Source organism: Silene latifolia, chromosome 7, assembly GCF_048544455.1.
Source record: "Silene latifolia isolate original U9 population chromosome 7, ASM4854445v1, whole genome shotgun sequence".
Lineage (NCBI taxonomy): Eukaryota > Viridiplantae > Streptophyta > Magnoliopsida > Caryophyllales > Caryophyllaceae > Silene > Silene latifolia.
The window spans coordinates 39,307,701-39,326,019 of record NC_133532.1 but is presented as its reverse complement, the minus strand read 5'-3'; the positions used below and the strand labels follow the sequence as shown (position 1 = coordinate 39,326,019).

The 18,319-nt window shown below is 36.9% G+C and overlaps 1 protein-coding gene across 1 annotated transcript; it reads left to right on the top strand.

Moving 5' to 3' along the window:
- Positions 1 to 9,900: 9,900 nt before the first annotated feature.
- LOC141592033 (nuclear transport factor 2-like) lies at positions 9,901 to 18,183 on the top strand. Its single transcript, XM_074412586.1, has 9 exons — positions 9,901 to 10,279; positions 10,396 to 10,530; positions 11,872 to 12,181; positions 13,842 to 14,134; positions 14,768 to 14,957; positions 15,431 to 15,552; positions 15,653 to 15,718; positions 16,518 to 16,599; positions 17,692 to 18,183. The coding sequence occupies exons 1-9, from the start codon at positions 10,250 to 10,252 to the stop codon at positions 17,826 to 17,828; spliced, it is 1,365 nt and encodes a 454-aa protein (XP_074268687.1). The 5' UTR covers positions 9,901 to 10,249; the 3' UTR covers positions 17,829 to 18,183.
- The last annotated feature ends 136 nt before the right edge of the window (positions 18,184 to 18,319 follow it).

Below are 18,319 nucleotides of genomic sequence, written 5' to 3'. Positions count from 1 at the left end.
TCAAATATGAGGCCCATTGAGACTCGTGTGTTGAGCCTCGAAACGTGTGACTCGATGTGTCGAAAATGCTTAGATCCTAACTGAATTGGGGTAGGGAGTCCAAAATAATGGCGTGACGCCTTAGGACTTGACTTGAACGTTGAAAAGACCCAAAATGTAAAGGAAGACGGGTTCATGACTCGACGGAGTTCCGACTAGGACATAGTCGGTTTGAACTTTGACTCTAACTTAGCCCAATTGAATTTACATATTTACATTTACATGTTGGAAAATATTTTGAATAAAACGTTTTTGTTTTTTTTTTGGATTTGTTTTTTTTTTTTTTTTTTTTTAAAACGTTTTTTTTTTTTGGTTTTTTGAAATGGGTTTGAGGCCCGAAATTTGACTCGATAAACGGACAGAATTTTGACTGGGTTTTGCGCTAATCAAAGGCCTTTTCGAAATTTTCATTTAAAAAGGATTTTAAATTTTACAAAAATTGTCATGGTTTCGTTTAGAAATGGTGATCACGTAAGGTACAAACATATATACAGGCGTTATAACGGGATGCTGAGTGCATTTAAAAGGGTTTTGGTTTAAAGGGTGGGTTGCCATACCGAACCATCAAACCCGAAGTCTGTGGAGAGGCTCGTACCAAACAAGAGTAAGGCCGATTCCTAGTCCATTTCCTCAAATAGTGAAGACCCTTAATACAAACAAGAGTAAGCATCATGGTATGGATGACGTCAATCGCTATCCATCCTTAGGCCCAAATAAGAATTAGGACCGTTTAGACGGGACGATTGGTCGAATTGGTTGGGTTGGGCCTAGGAAGGCCGAGTTATGAAAACCGACAATTGTCTTGTACAAACTATTCCCTAACCTTGTTCAAGTTTCACCCTTTTGGCTACACGTAAGTGTATTATCCCCAGCAGAGTCGCCAAACTGTAGACATGGGCCACGGGGGCGCTTGGGAAACAAGCGTTTGCATTTTGTGGAGTCGCCACCAATTTTTATGGGAAATTGGAACCGTTCGAATACCTCGTGTCATGTCAAGACACAAAGTAGAGATATGAACACTAAGCAATCGTTACCCTTAGTATTCTATGTCTAGAATGACTCTCGTGGATGCCAATGAACACGGGTGTTCACGGAGATCTGGAGTAAGGGGTGAGGGTACGTATTAGGAAACTCTTTTGATCGAACACCTAATCTCGCCCGCCTCGATAGCGGCCTCTACTAATGATTAGGGAAGTTATTAGTACTCGATATATCGTTGATTGTATGCATGCAATGCAACATTCACGTTTTAATCCTAGCATGTGAAAATTAGGCTAAGTCGGTGGACAATTAGTTTAGCAAACAATTAGGTCGAATTAGGGATTTAATGCTCAATTACATGTGAAAACATTCAAGCAATAAAGGAAATACAATAACTATAAATTACAATAATGGAAATTACAATAATTACACTGGATTAGGCGATTTATGTCGAAAATACCTTTAAAACGGAAAATTTGAGAAAAAGAATAAAAGAAAGAATTATGAACCGATCAGTAGGTGATAATACGAATAATAGTTAGTTATACGTAAACTAAATAACTAAGTCAAGGTGAAAACGGAGTTCAGGGACAGAATTCAACCCGGAACAAGCGCATCAGAGCTGCGTCCTTTGGAATAGGCGCAGCAGACGCCGACTGCGTCTGTTCGACTCAAATTCAGTCCGTGAAGCTTGAAGCGAATTGCGTATTGTTAATACTCGTCGGTAAATTTAATGATTGATTAAATTATCTACTCGGATGAAAGTGATTACTAGGTTATTTACATGTGATTAATGGGTCATAAAGCAATAAAACATGGATAAGCGCGAAATTAAACGAATTATTTACATGAAACAACGATTGATTAGTGACATGGGTGAATTAAATAGGTTAAACATGATGAATTAACAACGAATTAATGATGAACATGCGATATATATGACAAAAGACAGATGAAAATATGTCAAAGGATCGAATTCCAGAAACTCAATATGAACAAATCGAACTTCTACAACCCGGATTGAATTTAATGACGAAAACCCGCAAATATTGGTTATAAGGGATTTAAGTCGAATTTAATGACGAATTAAATATGTTAATGATAATGAATAATATACATGTGAAATATATGTTATTATGACGAAGAATTAAAGAAAACAAACGAAACAAATAAACTTTGACGAATTACAGAGGACGAAGGAAGAAGAAAGGAAGCAGGAACTGCGGCAGCCTCACGAAGAGGCGCAGCAGGCTGCGCTCCTTCAAGAGGCGCAGCGATTCTTTGCGTCCTTTCTCGACGTTAGTCTTAAAAAATCCGTAAAAGAGGTTTTAAAGCATGGTTTAGAAATCGTTTTTTAAGAGGTATTTTCGACATAAATCTTACATTGATACAAAAAGGTAAATAACAATAAATAAAAGAGAGAATTTACACCCTCAGACTTACATGTATGATGAAACGAGAAGGACTAAGATATCGATTAGTGATGCTCGACGCGAATGTAAAGAAAGTGCCCTCGTAAGAGGAAAACGATTAAATTAATTAAGTTGATTGATGTGGAGTTGGTCAAGTTGGTCGGTCATGCAAACGAGGCTGGTACTCAGAAGGATCCGAGCTTACGTGGTCGAATGTTCAAGCACGTAGACGCCAAAAAGTAAGAACAAAGGTCTAGAATGCAAAGGGAGAAGAGAAGGGCGGACACTCGCGTGAGAAATATGTGAGACCGAAGGTCTCTATTTATACTAATCACACGACGGAATTATGGTAAGACTAGGATACGGAAGGAAAGATCCGGAAATAACCGACTTAGGTTAAACGCGGAAACTTGGACAAAAAGAAAACCTTGAGGAAAAGGCGCAGCAGAGCTGCGTCCCTTGGAAGAGGCGCAACACCTGATGCGTCCCTTCCTCAGCGGGTTCCTCCTGCGCAAGAAAGCGCGTTTGACAGCCTGTCGTATTTTAAGCATAACTTTCTCTACAAGACTCGGAATAAGGTGATTTTGGTGGCGTTGGAAAGCTAAGAAAGAGATCTAGAACTTTCTGTGAAATAGGCCCGACCCAACAAAGTGGTTATCACCTCGTAAAATGGGCCTAAAGGTCGGGTTGTCATTTTAGCTAAATGAAATGCACATTTTGTAATGTAAACTTTTAGTTTAGCTTAAAGAAGTTACATGAGACTCAAAATGAGATATAATCTCAACATTTTATGACATCCTACCTTAGGTAGACAAGCACATTGCTTTGACTCGGGATTTGACGGTTTTAGGAAATGAAGACAGTTTTTGACCCGGACTCCAAATGTACTCTAATTACTGTCAAAACGACCGTATCGGCACGTAGATGACAATTAAGAGGTAGACATAAATGTTTGAGCGATCACTTGATGATAAACTTACGAACTGTCACAAATCGTTCCGCGTACCAAACATGCGGCCCAATCATCACCGGGTGGTTTGCGGGAGGTGCAGAAATGATGTGTCTACACCTACGATTAATCTTTAGATTTTATTTATTTAGTGGAATATCTAATTAGTACCGTCCAAACATTAAGGCCTGAAAGTTAGACATAAGATTTTTGCACTCAACCCAAACTCCTCTGCAAATTGCATCCAACCAGTACATATCTTCCATCGAATTTGAAAGTTCTAGGACTCCTCTTGGAACTTGTGGTAAATTTGAGCAAGGAATAGTTATCATTGCACGAGACGGTCTCATATCCTAAAACGGTGCTATTATGTAAAAATATACGTAACTCCAAAGCAAAATCCCATGTATAGCCTACACTTTGCCTCTTACCCTTCTTTAAAACAAATTAAAAAAAATTATCACCCTTCTCTCCCTCTCAAAGCAAAATTAATTCATGGCAGTCTTAATTCATTAATAATTCATCAAATATGGATCTTAATCCCCACATATGAGAAGTAATTTCGTTGTTTTACCAAAATTTTTATTAATACATGTATTTTAATCAATTTAGTGACTATTTTTAAAGAAAAATGAATTTTATAATTAGGGTTTTGATTTTTTGTTGTTGGTTGTCGGCGGTGGTCGATTTGGTCGGAGCATGGTGTTCGGCGATGATCGTAGGGTTTATGGTGTACTCCGTTGGCGCGGTGGCCAAACATTGGATGTACGGTGGTGGCCCTTACCTTCACCAATCCAAACTTGTATAGTTGTATTCACCTTTTCAAGTTATCATTTATCGAATGATTAAAGGAGTGTTGAATACTACTAAAGTACTAACAAACAGTTTAATTTTAATTGGAAATTATAAGAGGATGGTAAATCAGGGGAATTCATCAACTTTGGCTCATGCGTTGACCAACCTCACTTCTGACATTTCATCAAAACTTCCGACCGAGGCTCGGTGAAATAGACATGTCTGTGAAGATGCGGGCTGGGGAAAGCTTGAACCCAATTCCTACAGTGATGAATATAAGCGCAATTGCCCATCCTCAAAGGTATTAAAAATTGGAAATCTTGTGAGAAGCGGAAAAACCATCAAAAAACGACGACCTTTTCATTCTTATTATTTTTTCAATATGAAAAAGGGCCAACTTAGAGACCATCTCGCTAGAACCACAAGATTCCAGTTGGTGATGATGGAAACGGAAGAAAGTTCGCCCAACCATTGGAAGAGGATCAGAGACAGCAGATCTTTAAAATCAGGTGCCAGGATCCTGGCCCTGCACCGTCGACTAAATACCGCACAGTCGACCACCTTTCATCGCCGATGTCCCCTTCCCCTATCTCCTAGTCGGTCAGTTTCAAGGTGAGGCGCTGAAATTCAACGGGGTAACTTTTGGGATTTTTTTTTTATTTTCTAGGTTTTTGATTTGTCTCTCTCTTGATGGTGTAAGAAATGAGATAGGTAAATTCGGAACAAGGCGAAAAATTGTGCGGGATATAGTAAAATTGTGTGTGGGATTTAGCATGTCTCTTATTTAATTATGAATGTTAGATTTTTGTTTACATGTTAGGTAGGTAACAGGTTACTTAATGACAAACAATTTGGTTGGCTCTCTTGGAATGGATTTGCTTCATTCCAATGTTTGGTTAGAGTCTTTTGGAATGGAGTTAGATACCCAATGGATTCTAACTCCATTCCAACCCCCTAGAATCTCATACCCAACTTCCCCCCTTGGTATCAAACTCCATTCCTCTCTTCTACAATTTTAAGATGAACCAAACAAGTTTATGAGGGAATGGATTTATAGCCCCATACCATTATGGATTCATATTCCAATCCATTCCATTCTATACTATTGAACCAAACGCCCTCTAAGTTAATTACATTATAGAGGGACAATTATAGGAAATAAATTTTCACAATGGCAGTTTTAGAAAAAAAAAATATTACAATGGCAATAAGAGTTTCAAACTCACTTTTATTGATTAATTCATAAAATTTCATACTAATAATTGATAAATAAAGCTATTCGGGGGGGGGCTTACCATCGGTCAATAGTCGATAGAAGCCCCAGATTTGATTGATTGGAGGCTAGAGTTTTTAGAGAGAAGAAAGGAATAGAGAGAAATTACTATTTGCACCTTTTATTTTAAAATAACAAAAAATTGATAAATAAAGTTATATGAGGGGCTTACCATCGTTCAATAGTCGATGGAAGCCCCAGATTTGATTGATTGGAGGTTAGGGTTTTTAGAGAGAAGAGATAGAAATTATTATTTGACAATATATTACTTTATTTTAGTAGTATATTACTTCTCTATATGGTAATATTTTATTTGTGACTTACGTTTTATTTCTTCGGTTTTATTTCTTTCACAAACACAATCACATCCGTTGATAAGAACCCATGAACACTTAGATCAACTGGAAGAGGTTGTTCTAACAATCTAGCTTAACCAGAGGTCTCGTGTTCGAGCCCTGGTAATGCAGCAGTGTTAAAACTCATGAGGGAAAGCTTTACCGCCATAGTGGTCATACCTGACTCTAATCCGGACTAAACCGAATGGTCTACACCAAAAAAAAAAAATCGTTCATAAGAAATGGAAAAAGAGAAATGAACCTAAATGACTGAAGATTGGAGATCAGAGGACCCCGTTTCCATTGTTTCACCTCTGTTATTCGCAACAATACGATGACTTTCCTCTTACTATTGGAATACATGACAAGATCAACTAGTATAGTCTTTAATTAGGCATTGTTTTATTTTAAAATAACAAAAAATTGATAAATAAAGTTATATGAGGGGCTTACCATCGTTCAATAGTCGATGGAAGCCCCAGATTTGATTGATTGGAGGTTAGGGTTTTTAGAGAGAAGAGATAGAAATTATTATTTGACAATATATTACTTTATTTTAGTAGTATATTACTTCTCTATATGGTAATATTTTATTTGTGACTTACGTTTTATTTCTTCGGTTTTATTTCTTTCACAAACACAATCACATCCGTTGATAAGAACCCATGAACACTTAGATCAATCGGAAGAGGTTGTTCTAACAATCTAGCTTAACCGAGAGGTCTCGTGTTCGAGCCACAGTAATGCGACGATGTTAAAACTCATGAGGGAAAGCTTTACCGCCATAGTGGTCATACCTGACTCTAATCCGGACTAAACCGAATGGTCTACACCAAAAAAAAAAAATCGTTCATAAGAAATGGAAAAAGAGAAATGAACCTAAATGACTGAAGATTGGAGATCAGAGGACCCCGTTTCCATTGTTTCACCTCTGTTATTCGCAACAATACGATGACTTTCCTCTTACTATTGGAATACATGACAAGATCAACTAGTATAGTCTTTAATTAGGCATTGTTAGTGGCTGAAGTCTGTTTTGAGTCTCCTCTACTTAGTCTGCTACCATATGAGCCTGAGAACCGTGATTCACTCATGTTGATGAGTATTTGAGTGTGGCATTGGTATCTCCACAACCTGCTTAAACTGTTTGCGAACATCATGCAAAACTCGGGGTCAAACAACTCGTTCCATCTCCAAACCTCCAACAAATCAACATTGGTGCTTCATCAATCCCAACCAAGTTTCCTAGTTTCACCCATATTCGACGTCTGTTTGCTTTATTTGATCTACCCTTAAGGAGAGACCGTAAACTCAAGTCCAAACTGAGAAGTGATACAACAGAGAATCCGTCATTTTTCCCTTTTTACTAGGTTCGTTGAAGCACCAAACAAACTTACCAATGTGGCACGGTTGCTCCTCAATCACTCGCAGTTTGTCAAGTCACTATTAAAATGAAAGGCAAACGTGTTCTCTTTAGCACCCATGATGTTGCCCTCAATACTTTACCTTTAGGGTTCTATAACTTCACCATCGTATTGATAGCCTCTTTCACATTTATGCCCTCGATGCCATATTTTCCCTACAAGCATACAGTTTAATTTTGCCTCCTCTCCAAATCATTCCCGACTTCCTAGTTTGACACTTTCGCCATGTTAGGGTCACCTTTCCCTACAATTTCATTCCCTCTACGCTTACTAGACCTTTTCATAAACGTTGCTAACAGCCCACACAGTTACCCTATTTCCACCCAATCAACGGAATTCAACCAACAATATATGATTAATCACCAAGAAAATTGTACCAACATATAACAAGAGAAAAAAATGAAACAAATATGAAGAAAGAAAGAGATGTCCACATACCAAAGACGAGGAAATCAAATCTCTTAAACCTAAACTGAAATTCCATAGAAAAGCTCATGAAAGACTTTTATTTTAAAATAACAAAAAAATGATAAATAAAGTTATATGAGGGGCTTACCATCGTTCAATAGTCGATGGAAGCCCCAGATTTGATTGATTGGAGGTTAAGGTTTTTAGAGAGAAGAGAGAGAAATTATTATTTGACAATATATTACTTTATTTTAGTAGTATATTACTTCTCTATATGGTAATATTTTATTTGTGACTTACGTTTTATTTCTTCAGTTTTATTTCTTTCACAAACACAATCACATCCGTTGATAAGAACCCATGAACACTTAGATCAACTGGAAGTGGTTGTTCTAACAAACTAGCTTAACCAGAGGTCTCGTGTTCGAGCTCGTAATGCAGCAGTGTTAAAACTCATGAGGGAAAGCTTTACCGCCATAGTGGTCATACCTGACTCTAATCCGGACTAAACCGAATGGTCTACACCAAAAAAAAATCGTTGATAAGAAATGGAAAAAGAGAAATGAACTTAAATAATGACTGAAGATTGGAGATCAGAGGACCCCGTTTCCATTGTTTCAGCTCTGTTATTCGCAGCAATACGATGACTTTCCTCTTACTATTGGAATACATGACAAGATCAACTAGTATAGTCTTTAGGCATTGTCAGTGGCTGAAGTCTGTTTTGAGTCTCCTCTACTTAGTCTGCTACCATATGAGCCTGAGAACTGTGGTTCACTCATGTTTGCGAACATCATGCAAAAACTCGGGGTCAAACAACTCGTTCCATCTCCAAACCACCAACAAATCAACATTGGTGCTTCATCAATCCTAACCAAGTTTCCTAGTTTCACCCATATTCGACGTTTGTTTGCTTTATTTGATCTACCCTTAAGGAGAGACCGTAAACTCAAGTCCAAACTCAGAAGTGATACAACAGAGAATCCGTCATTTTTCCCTTTTTACTAGGTTCGTTGAAGCACCAAACAAACTTACCAATGTGGCACGGTTGCTCCTCAATCACTCGCAGTTTGTCAAGTCACTGTCAAAATGAAAGGCAAACGTGTTCTCTTTAGCACCCATGATGTTGCCCTCAATACTTTACCTTTAGGGTTCCATAACTTCACCATCGTATTGATAGACTCTTTCACATTTATGCCCTCGATGCCATATTTTCCGTACAAGCATACAGTTTAATTTTGCCTCCTCTCCAAATCATTCCCGACTTCCTAGTTTGACACTTTCGCCATGTTAGGGTCACCCTTCCCTACAATTTCATTCCCTCTACGCTTACTAGACCTTTTCATAAACGTTGCTAACAGCCCACACAATTACCCTATTTCCACCCAATCAACGGAATTCAACCAACAATATATGATTAATCACCAAGAAAATTGTACCAACATATAACAAGAGAAAAATATGAAACAAATATGAAGAAAGAAACAAATGTTCACATACCAAAGATGAGGAAATCAAATCTCTTAAACCTAAACTGAAATTCCATAGAAAACCTCATAAAAGACTTTTCTAATGATATTTATGATATCACTTTTAGGGGTCGTTTGGTTACCCACTAAACAATGCAGGAACTTAAATTCATGTGAATTGCAAAATGGGTATGTTGTTTGGTTACCCCAATTCACATGAATTGGAAGTTCCCATGAATTCCAATTCCTCCACAATGGAGAAAGTTGTTTACCTAGACCCCCCTAGGTAAGTTAGAATGCCTACATGAATTGCACTTCCTCCATGGCAACCAAACATTTTTTTGCAATTCACATGAATTCCAAATTCACGTGTTTTATGACTTCCTAGGCAATACAAATTCCTATATGCAACCAAACGACCCCTTACTTTATATTGATTTCAAAATAAATTTATTGCGACACCCTCTTATAAACGACTCTAAATAATACTTCATCCTTTTAACTCCACTCTACCACTTTCATTTTTGTACACTATTTACAAGTGACAATTCAATTTCAATTTTCTCTCAATACAAAAGTGAAAATATATTAATGTGGGATCTTGTTTGATTCGGCTTTACGATTACGAGTGTATTAAAAATATCAAACTTTTATAATTTTTGCAAATACGTAGTTAACGATATTTACCGTGTAAAATACGGATTGACAAACATAACATAAAAAAGTAAAGTGGTAGAGGCGAGTTGAAGGGATGAAGTACAATAGTACATCATAAAGTGTGTTTAATGAAGGTTTTAGGAGTACTTGAACAACTTGACCACCTCTCAATATATAAACCTCAGAAAAAGAATACCGAAAGAGGCCACCATAGTACTCTCCATAGCACTATAGCTGACAACAACATTTACACACACAAAGACCTCTCTCACTTCCTTCAGATCTAAACTCTTTCATCTCCTTCTCTCCATTTCTTTCAATTTTTCCCTTTTATTTTCAACTCTTTTACTTTCCTTCAAATAAAAATAAAAATAATTATTATCCTGATATATATATATTTTTTTTTTTTGGATATTCATCCAAAATTATTAAAAGGGTTTTTAGATCAAGTAGATTAGATTTCTGGGTCTTGACTGGTTTAGGGTTTTGCTTTACTTATCATCATCAATGGCGGCTTCTAATGTCTCTGCTTTCGAGGTAATCTTTCTTTTAATATTTTATTATTATTTGTGAGGCGTATTTTAATCAAAGGTAAACAAATGATGAGACGGCGGCATATAATTTTAAATTTTTCTGCATTGCTCTGTTTATAGGTTGGTTCGTTCTTTATCAATCAATATTATCAAGTGCTGAGTGAGTCACCAGAGTATTCTCATCGATTTTACAATGAATCAAGCACCATGACTCGAGTTGATGGGGATGTTACCCAGACTGTTTCTACTATGCTGGTAAATTTTTTGTTAATTTTGTGTTTTTTTATTGATTTTTTTTTTATGAAAGATTTGAACTATATTTTAATAGTTGATTGATAGATGAAAAAGTTTGAAACTTTGTGTTTGTAGAACAAAAACATAATGATTTATGGATTAGTTGTTTGGTTGAAATGGGGTTTTGGATTTCTATTTACTATGATTAGTGCTAATAATAGGTTTTGACACTTTTGAGTGATAGAGGTAGTAGCGGCGAGCAAAGTTCGGAATCAATTCATTAAAAGAATGGTGAAAGATTTGGACTTCATGTCAGTAGGGGTTCGATAGTGGAAAAAGTTCGGAATCAATTCATTAAAGGAATGGTGAAAGATTTGAACTTCATGTTAGTAGGGGATAGATAGTGCTAATAATAGGTTTTGACACTTTTGGTGATGTTTTATGGATTAGTTGTTTGGTTCAAGTGGGGGTTTGGATTTCTTTTTACTCTGATTAGTACTAATAATTAGGTTTTGACTGATAGAAGTAGTAGCGGCGAGCATGTTTTGGAATCAATTCATTGATGGAATGGTGTTTTATGGTCTAATGAGGATATAGTCATATAGATATATAGTTATAAAGGGTTCTTATTTGTGAAGAAGTGGAATTATTGGCTTGATTATGAACGATACCTTTCGGATAACTACTTTGTTTACTGGGCGATTGGCTTTAGCTGCGAGTTTGAGAACTTAAAAAGTTAGCACATCATGTGCCCACGGGAAGGATGAGCTCTTCCTCGAGAAAGTATGGGGGGTATATCCAGAAGATCTTTGTAAATCTGTTTACTGGTGGCCCCATTAGAGCACAATTAAGGGGGAAGTCCTCACAAAGTCACAATTACCGCGGATAAGAACATTCCTCTTATCGATTTATCAGCCTCCGAACTTTTGATGAGGGTAGAATTATCTATGTTGTTTGAGCTGCTTCTTGTGCTTATGGACCTAGGCGCCCTTCTGGTTCTTGCTATGTTTATTTATGCCTCCATTCCCTTACCCAAATTCTCAAATAATACAGTAATGTATATAAATGCCTAAATGGGCATATCTCACAGTTTTGATATGTATTATCATCTCTGAAGTCTGAAGAGACTAACTGCTTTCCTTAACTCGCACATTACAACTTAACTTTTTACTATGAATTGAATTGGATATTTATGATATCAGGTATTAGTTTTACACTATGAATTGGATATTCATTTGTCAGTAATTCATGCGTTTTTCCCTTTTGTCCATGAAGTGTTGTTATACCAATGTTTTTCTTTGGGAATAATTCTTTGTATCTTTTTGCTTTGACCTAAGCTGTATTTAACTAATAATTTGTCAGGAAATCCATACCCTTCTTACTTCTCTCAATGTTAGTAAAGTTGAAGTCACGCGGCTGGATGTTCAAAACTCATGGAATGGTGGCATTCTTCTTATTGTGTCTGGCATCGTGAGGTCAAGGAACTTCTATGGAAAAAGGAAGTTCACACAGGTCTTCTTCTTAGCTCCTCAGGATAACGGGTACTTTGTCATGAATGATGTTCTTCAGTTTCAAGATGGGGATGTCATTAACCAGCATCCAGTACCTGAATTACCTGACATTCCGGTTGACTCAGAAGTGCATGCAACTAATTCGCATCTAGAGCAGACAGGTATTGATGAAATCAGTTATTCTTTAAAATTGTTTGTTGATTTGTAAGAGCGATCTTTTTATTCCGCTGGCATTCTACGGCCGCAGGGCCAGTGCAACCACTTGTTAGTGTAGAAATTTCACTTCTGTATATGGTCCTTATGTTTATATTTTATCTACTAGTTTAGATCCCATGCAATTGCATGGTTTTTTTTAAGAGGGAATATGTAACTGAAACATTAAAATAATATCATATATATGTTGAACGCTAAAACATATTATTAGTAGTATACTGTATAAGATAAGATGAAAAGAGAGAAGTACACATTTTTTCATTCATATAGCGATCGATTCTTTTAATCAAACACTTAAGAGTGTTAGGCTCAAAACACTATTTAGATAAAACAGTTACGATTTTTGTTTTTATACTTTTCTATTTTTCAAAGTTTGATTTATATTTAGAATTTGTAACATTTATAATTTATTTATTAAGATATTTTTCTATCGACAAAACTTATTTAAATAGTTACTATTTAATGTTTTTTATTTAATTTTTAAAATTTATTTGTTTCTTTTCGGATTTATTACACCTTTTTACCAACAACTTTCTTATATATTAATACTTGTTCACTTTTAAGGTATTCCGGACCCTTAAGTTTATTTCGGTTTTCAAAATCGTTTTAATCTTTATTCTCGATTTAAATTCTAAGTTTTTATAAAAGAAATCCGGACTTCGATTTTAAAACCTATAAGTTTACTTGGCTTTCGTATTGTGTTTCATTCCCCTTTTGTTTTTCACTTTTTCTTTTCTGTTTTTCGCATTTTTGAGGTGTGCGTTCACCCAGACGGGACGGTTCTAAAGGATGATTCATGTCAGCCGACCCCAAATCATTTTGGGATTAAGGCTTTGATGTTGTTGTTGTTGTCAAAACTTATTTTAAGTATATATCTTGATCTTGATTTATATAGATTGTCACGTGCCAAAGTAAAATAAGCTAAGGGTGCCATGCCACCAATATTATTTGTTTGTGTGTGTGTGTGTGTGTGTGTGTGTGTGTGTGTGTGTGTGTGTGTGTGTGTGTGTGTGTGTGTGTCTAAGGTTATCATATGTATTAATTTTCCTTTGTTTCCTTATTAAAATAGAGAAAATTGTAATAATTCTAAATCAATTTGTTTCCTTATTAAAGTTATGACTTATGAGTGGTTTTGGAGGGAAACCTTTGGATAGACTTATTCTTTTAGTATATTGGGGATGAAATTGCAAGGTACCATATTCCTTTTATATTTTATCTATGAAAGTGCTAGAATTACTGCCTATGATTTCGTACTAATTTGAAGCACCCTTAGTTTCAGTTAGCAATTCTGTAGCCCATAAGGTACACTAGCATGGGAGTCATTTACTCATTTGATGTATTTTGTAAATTGCGTGCAGTGTTCTTGTTCAGGATTAACTAGATTTTGATATAAACTTCTATCATAGTCATTTTTACTTGCTATTGCAAATGACATTTTAGATCATGTTTTGATGATTTCCAGTTAGTCGTAGGACTAGTGGTTGAGAGTGAGACTGCGGTTCTGTAGAGTGTAGACGATCAAATCCCCTTCCAGCTCTGTGGCCTCCACCCACACAATTTTAATTTCTTTTTTTCTGAAATGTTGGGCTTATGTATTTACCATTGCAGTTCCAAATTATGAATATGAGGAGGAGACCAGGGAATATGTGAACTCACTGCATATTGAAGATGATAGTCCCATTGACAAATATAGCCTTCCTGATGAACAGCAGCATGAAGAGTTTCAGCCAGAAACAGTTGTCGAAGAGGCTCCAATGGAAGAGCCATATACCTATGAGAGTGCTGTTAACCATGTAGAAGACCCTGTCCTTGCACCTGCTCCTCTGCCGGCTCCTGAACCTGCACATGAGTCTGCTGTGGAACCCGCTGGAGAACGTGCAAAGTTGTCATATGCATCCATTGTATGCTTCTTCTATTTGCTATTCAATTTTGTTTTTGATGTTTGAGCCACACATTAATTAATGCCATCCTTAGTTTAAAAAAGCACGGCCAAATATCGTATGCATTTGTTGCATGATTTGTCCTTTTATGTTTCTGTTCCAGTTTGTTTTGATGTGTGTCATGCACTCATAATTGCCATTCTTTAACAATGGCATCACGAGTGTGCTCAAACTCAAGGCTCCATATGTTTTTTTTCTTCTCTTATATCTCCTTACTTTCCCCCAATTATACCTAGAATTTGTTTTTTGAACATATTAACCCTCTTCAAAAGGTATACTAATATGAAGTATGAAATATCCCTTTTTTCATTCGTCTTCTTTTATTACGCCCTTCCCTTTGGCCCATTGTACGCAGCCTTTTTTTTACATGTTAACCCTACTTAAAATCCCAAAAAGATGTAATTGCTCAAAAATTCACATTGTAATACAAGTTTGTTTGCAAAAACACCGTGTCTTGTATGCACGATACGACGCATGCGCCTCTTAAACTGAGTTACCACCACATCCCCACCTTGCATTAGTTGCTACTTGTACATCATGATTTTTTGTTGTATGACCATGATTTGATAATTTTCTCAATCCTAAATGTTTCAGTTGCAAGCGTCAAAGGGACAATCTTCACAATCATCTGTTCCCCGTCAAACTGTCGTAAGACAAAGCATGCCTCCTCCACCCGCAATGGAACAGACTGTACAAGCGGGTGCTCAGCAACTAAACCCATCAGCGTCGTCATTTGTACCCGACGCATCTGGTCCTGGGGCAGATGACGGTTTGGCTCAAGAAGGTGTGTAAACTTGTAGTTTTATATTCTACCTCCCACAGCCCAATTGATTTGCCTTTTTTCCCCTTTATTTCTGAAGAATCACCCTTGTCAATCAAGCAGCGTCTTTTTGGCTGTTCCTTACTTCTGAAGGTATTTGTTTTCCAGGCAGTAATTTGGATATCCTGTTACATAAACGGGGTTTGGTAAAAACTATTCCTTAATTTTGGAACTTATTGTACTAAAGCGTTTGATCATGAGGGGGGTTGCTATTGAATTATTACGATTCTACGTATCTTGTATGACATAATGATGTGAAGGTTTCTTTTATCCTCTTCCATCAGTTATACAGTATGTAAATCATGAGCTTAAATTTTGTGGGTATCATAGATTGCCAGTTGCAATTGGAGTTTGGATATTTGTGTACGTCTTTTTGTAATGTATTTTGGCTGGATAGTTTCTTCCCTAATTTTCATTTTTCTACTTGCGCAATTTAGAGGAGCTGGCATCTGTCTACGTGAGGAACTTGCCCTCAAATGTTACAAATGCTGATCTTGAGAGGGAATTCAAGAATTTTGGCAAAATCAAACCTAATGGAGTATTTATCAGGAATAAAAAGGTATGTTCAAACTTCAAACTTCAAGCTATTTCATATTGCGGAGCTTATTAGTTTATTCTTGCTAGAAAGCTGATTATCCTACTCTGGATGTGACTTGCAGGAAATTGGTATTTGCTTTGCCTTTGTTGAGTATGAAGATATGTCTGGTGTTCATACTGCAATTCAGGTACACTACTGTTTTTTCTAAATGCTGTGTTCTTAAAATTTTATCAGAATGTATTCGGTCTGCGTGTCTTATGAGTTGTGTAACTCTGTAACTACCATTTATATTAATTACATTAATTCATACAAGGTTTTTCTTCATAAATAGAGTAAGGTATATGAGTATATATTTCTCTTAAAAAATTATGGACATGGGTCATGGATGAACAATCAGTTCACTAGTAGAAGTACAACAATAGAAACATTACCCCAATCCCTTGAAAGGGCATGCTGAGGTAGGGGTGGCCGGTGGGGTCGACAGTCCCTTCAAAGCTATGACAGGATGTAACCAGGGTGGTTGTCTTACACTTTTTATCTATGTTCCATGTGGTAGAAGTGCCAAGCATAGAGGCTGATGTATAATGAAAGTTATGTTGCGAATTACAGTTGGTCACTACTTCAGTTAACTACCAAGAGTGGGTTACTATAATTTTGGAAGTGGCATTGAAATGTTTTGTTACCTCTTCAAATAGTGCTAACCTTCACGATCAGCTTATTGTCTTTATACACCGTTGTAACAGCGTACTAACTTTTAATGCAAATTGCAAATGCTCCCACCAACTCATTACCCTATTTGGACAATGAGTGTTGGATATGTGTACATTTAGAATGTAGATTAATGGTGGATCATCTGTATTTCTTATATTAATACAGGAAGAATTTTTCCTTAGTTGAAGTAAATAAATGCTGGTAGTTCTTTTGATTTTCAGAAACATTACTATTTCGTTTTATAAGCCTAACCATTTTGAATTCAACTATTGTAGGCTTCACCAATAGAACTGTTGGGTAGGCAAGTCTACATCGAGGGGAGGAGAGCAAGCAGCAATAGTAGTGCTCGAGGTGGAGGTATGCGCTCTTATATATTGTTGCTAAGGTTGTGTTGTAGTCTGTGACTATGTTACTCAGACCTGTTTAGAAGTATCCGACACGGGTACGTGTCCAAGTGCCGGACTCGGCTATTTTTATGAAAAATATGCATATTTTGGTTCAAAATGAGGTGTCCAAGTGTCATACCCATGTCCGAGTGTCGAGTGTCGGACACGGGTACGCGAGGGAATTAGAAGAGTCGGAGTAACATAGGTCTGTGATGCTCGGACTTGGATACGAGGATTGTCGGATCCTTGAAATCTCAAAAACAAGGACTCGGATACGAGGATCCAAATTTAAATTTGGACTCGGCTGATTTTTATTTTCTCTGAAAAAATTGATTATTAGTTACAAAAAATCAAAGAAAAGAAAGGAAAAATAGTTTCTTCATGTTTAACATGAATGAAGACTTTATTAGAAGTACAACATTAAATTCATGTACAAAACAAAGGGTAAGAACAAAACACTCTCACACCGAAGGATCCGATTTCTCATAGAAGGATCCGTCAAGGGATCCGTGTCCGGGTCGTGTCCACCGGATCCACAGGGTCAGGTGAAGAGTCCGAGCACTACTATTGCTTTGAATCTTGACTAATTTATCCTCTGATCGAGTTTAAAACTTAAGTTACAGAAGGTATAAATTCAAATCTAAGTAATTGAGCCAGATATGCAGTAGTTGATCAGAGGGATTCAAATCTAATTTGTAGGCCAGTTCATTTATCAGACCTGGATAATGTCAATCATAGAATTTGGGCTGTTCTTAAGGGTGGTTTTATGCAGTCATATGATTAGCCGATTGCTTACTCTTAAGCTGAATTAGATACACCTTTGCGCGGTTGGTCTTGTGCTAAATGGTACTTCGTATGACATAAGTTGCTGGTTCCCTGTTACATGACTTTATTTCACATAGCCATAGGGCATGGTAAGAAGCAGAGTTCTCGATGTTGTCCTGGTATTAAGCTCAATCCCCAGTGAGGCCCTAGCCAAAACGCTTCACTTAAGCTTAAATGCCTTTCAATACTTGTGCACCTCATTGCTCATGATTGATACCCTTTTGTCTGTCTTGTACAGCCGTAGCAAGAGGCAGAGGTCGAGGTAGAGGCACTTACCAAAATGAAGCCCCAAGGGGGCGTGGCGGTGTTAGGACTTCAGGAAGCGCCTTTGATTCTGTAAGAGGCAACGGCTTCCAGCAACGTTCCTACCAATAAAACCCTTGGAAGAATTTAATCTTCTGGGTGAAAGGGTAGCGGTGTACTCCCCTTTGGCTGGAAAAAAGCAGCAGCATAAATTAGTTAATTTTTTTCCCTTTTTGACGAGGATATATGCTACCTTTGTCCCCATATCTTTCTCATCTTATGGGGAATGTCTTTTTGATTAATTTTTCTTATAAAGTTTGGTTATTTTGACCGTCTTGTCTTGGATTCATGGCATCTGAATTTTGTGTAGTTTCTAATGTGATGTTCTTTGAGTTTGATTTGGAAACATAAAATCGGCTTTGCCTGTAACTTCAAGGGGTGTGAGATTAACTTTGAAACGAATGAACACTGATGATTTTCGGAGACATTGCAAAAGATTTGTAATACCGATTCAATGATGCTAGTCCGATTTAAATAAATCAAGGAATTACACCAGAAGACGGCAAGCTATATGTTTGTTAGTTCTGAGGCATCGTCCGTTGTCTCATCTACGATACTTAACC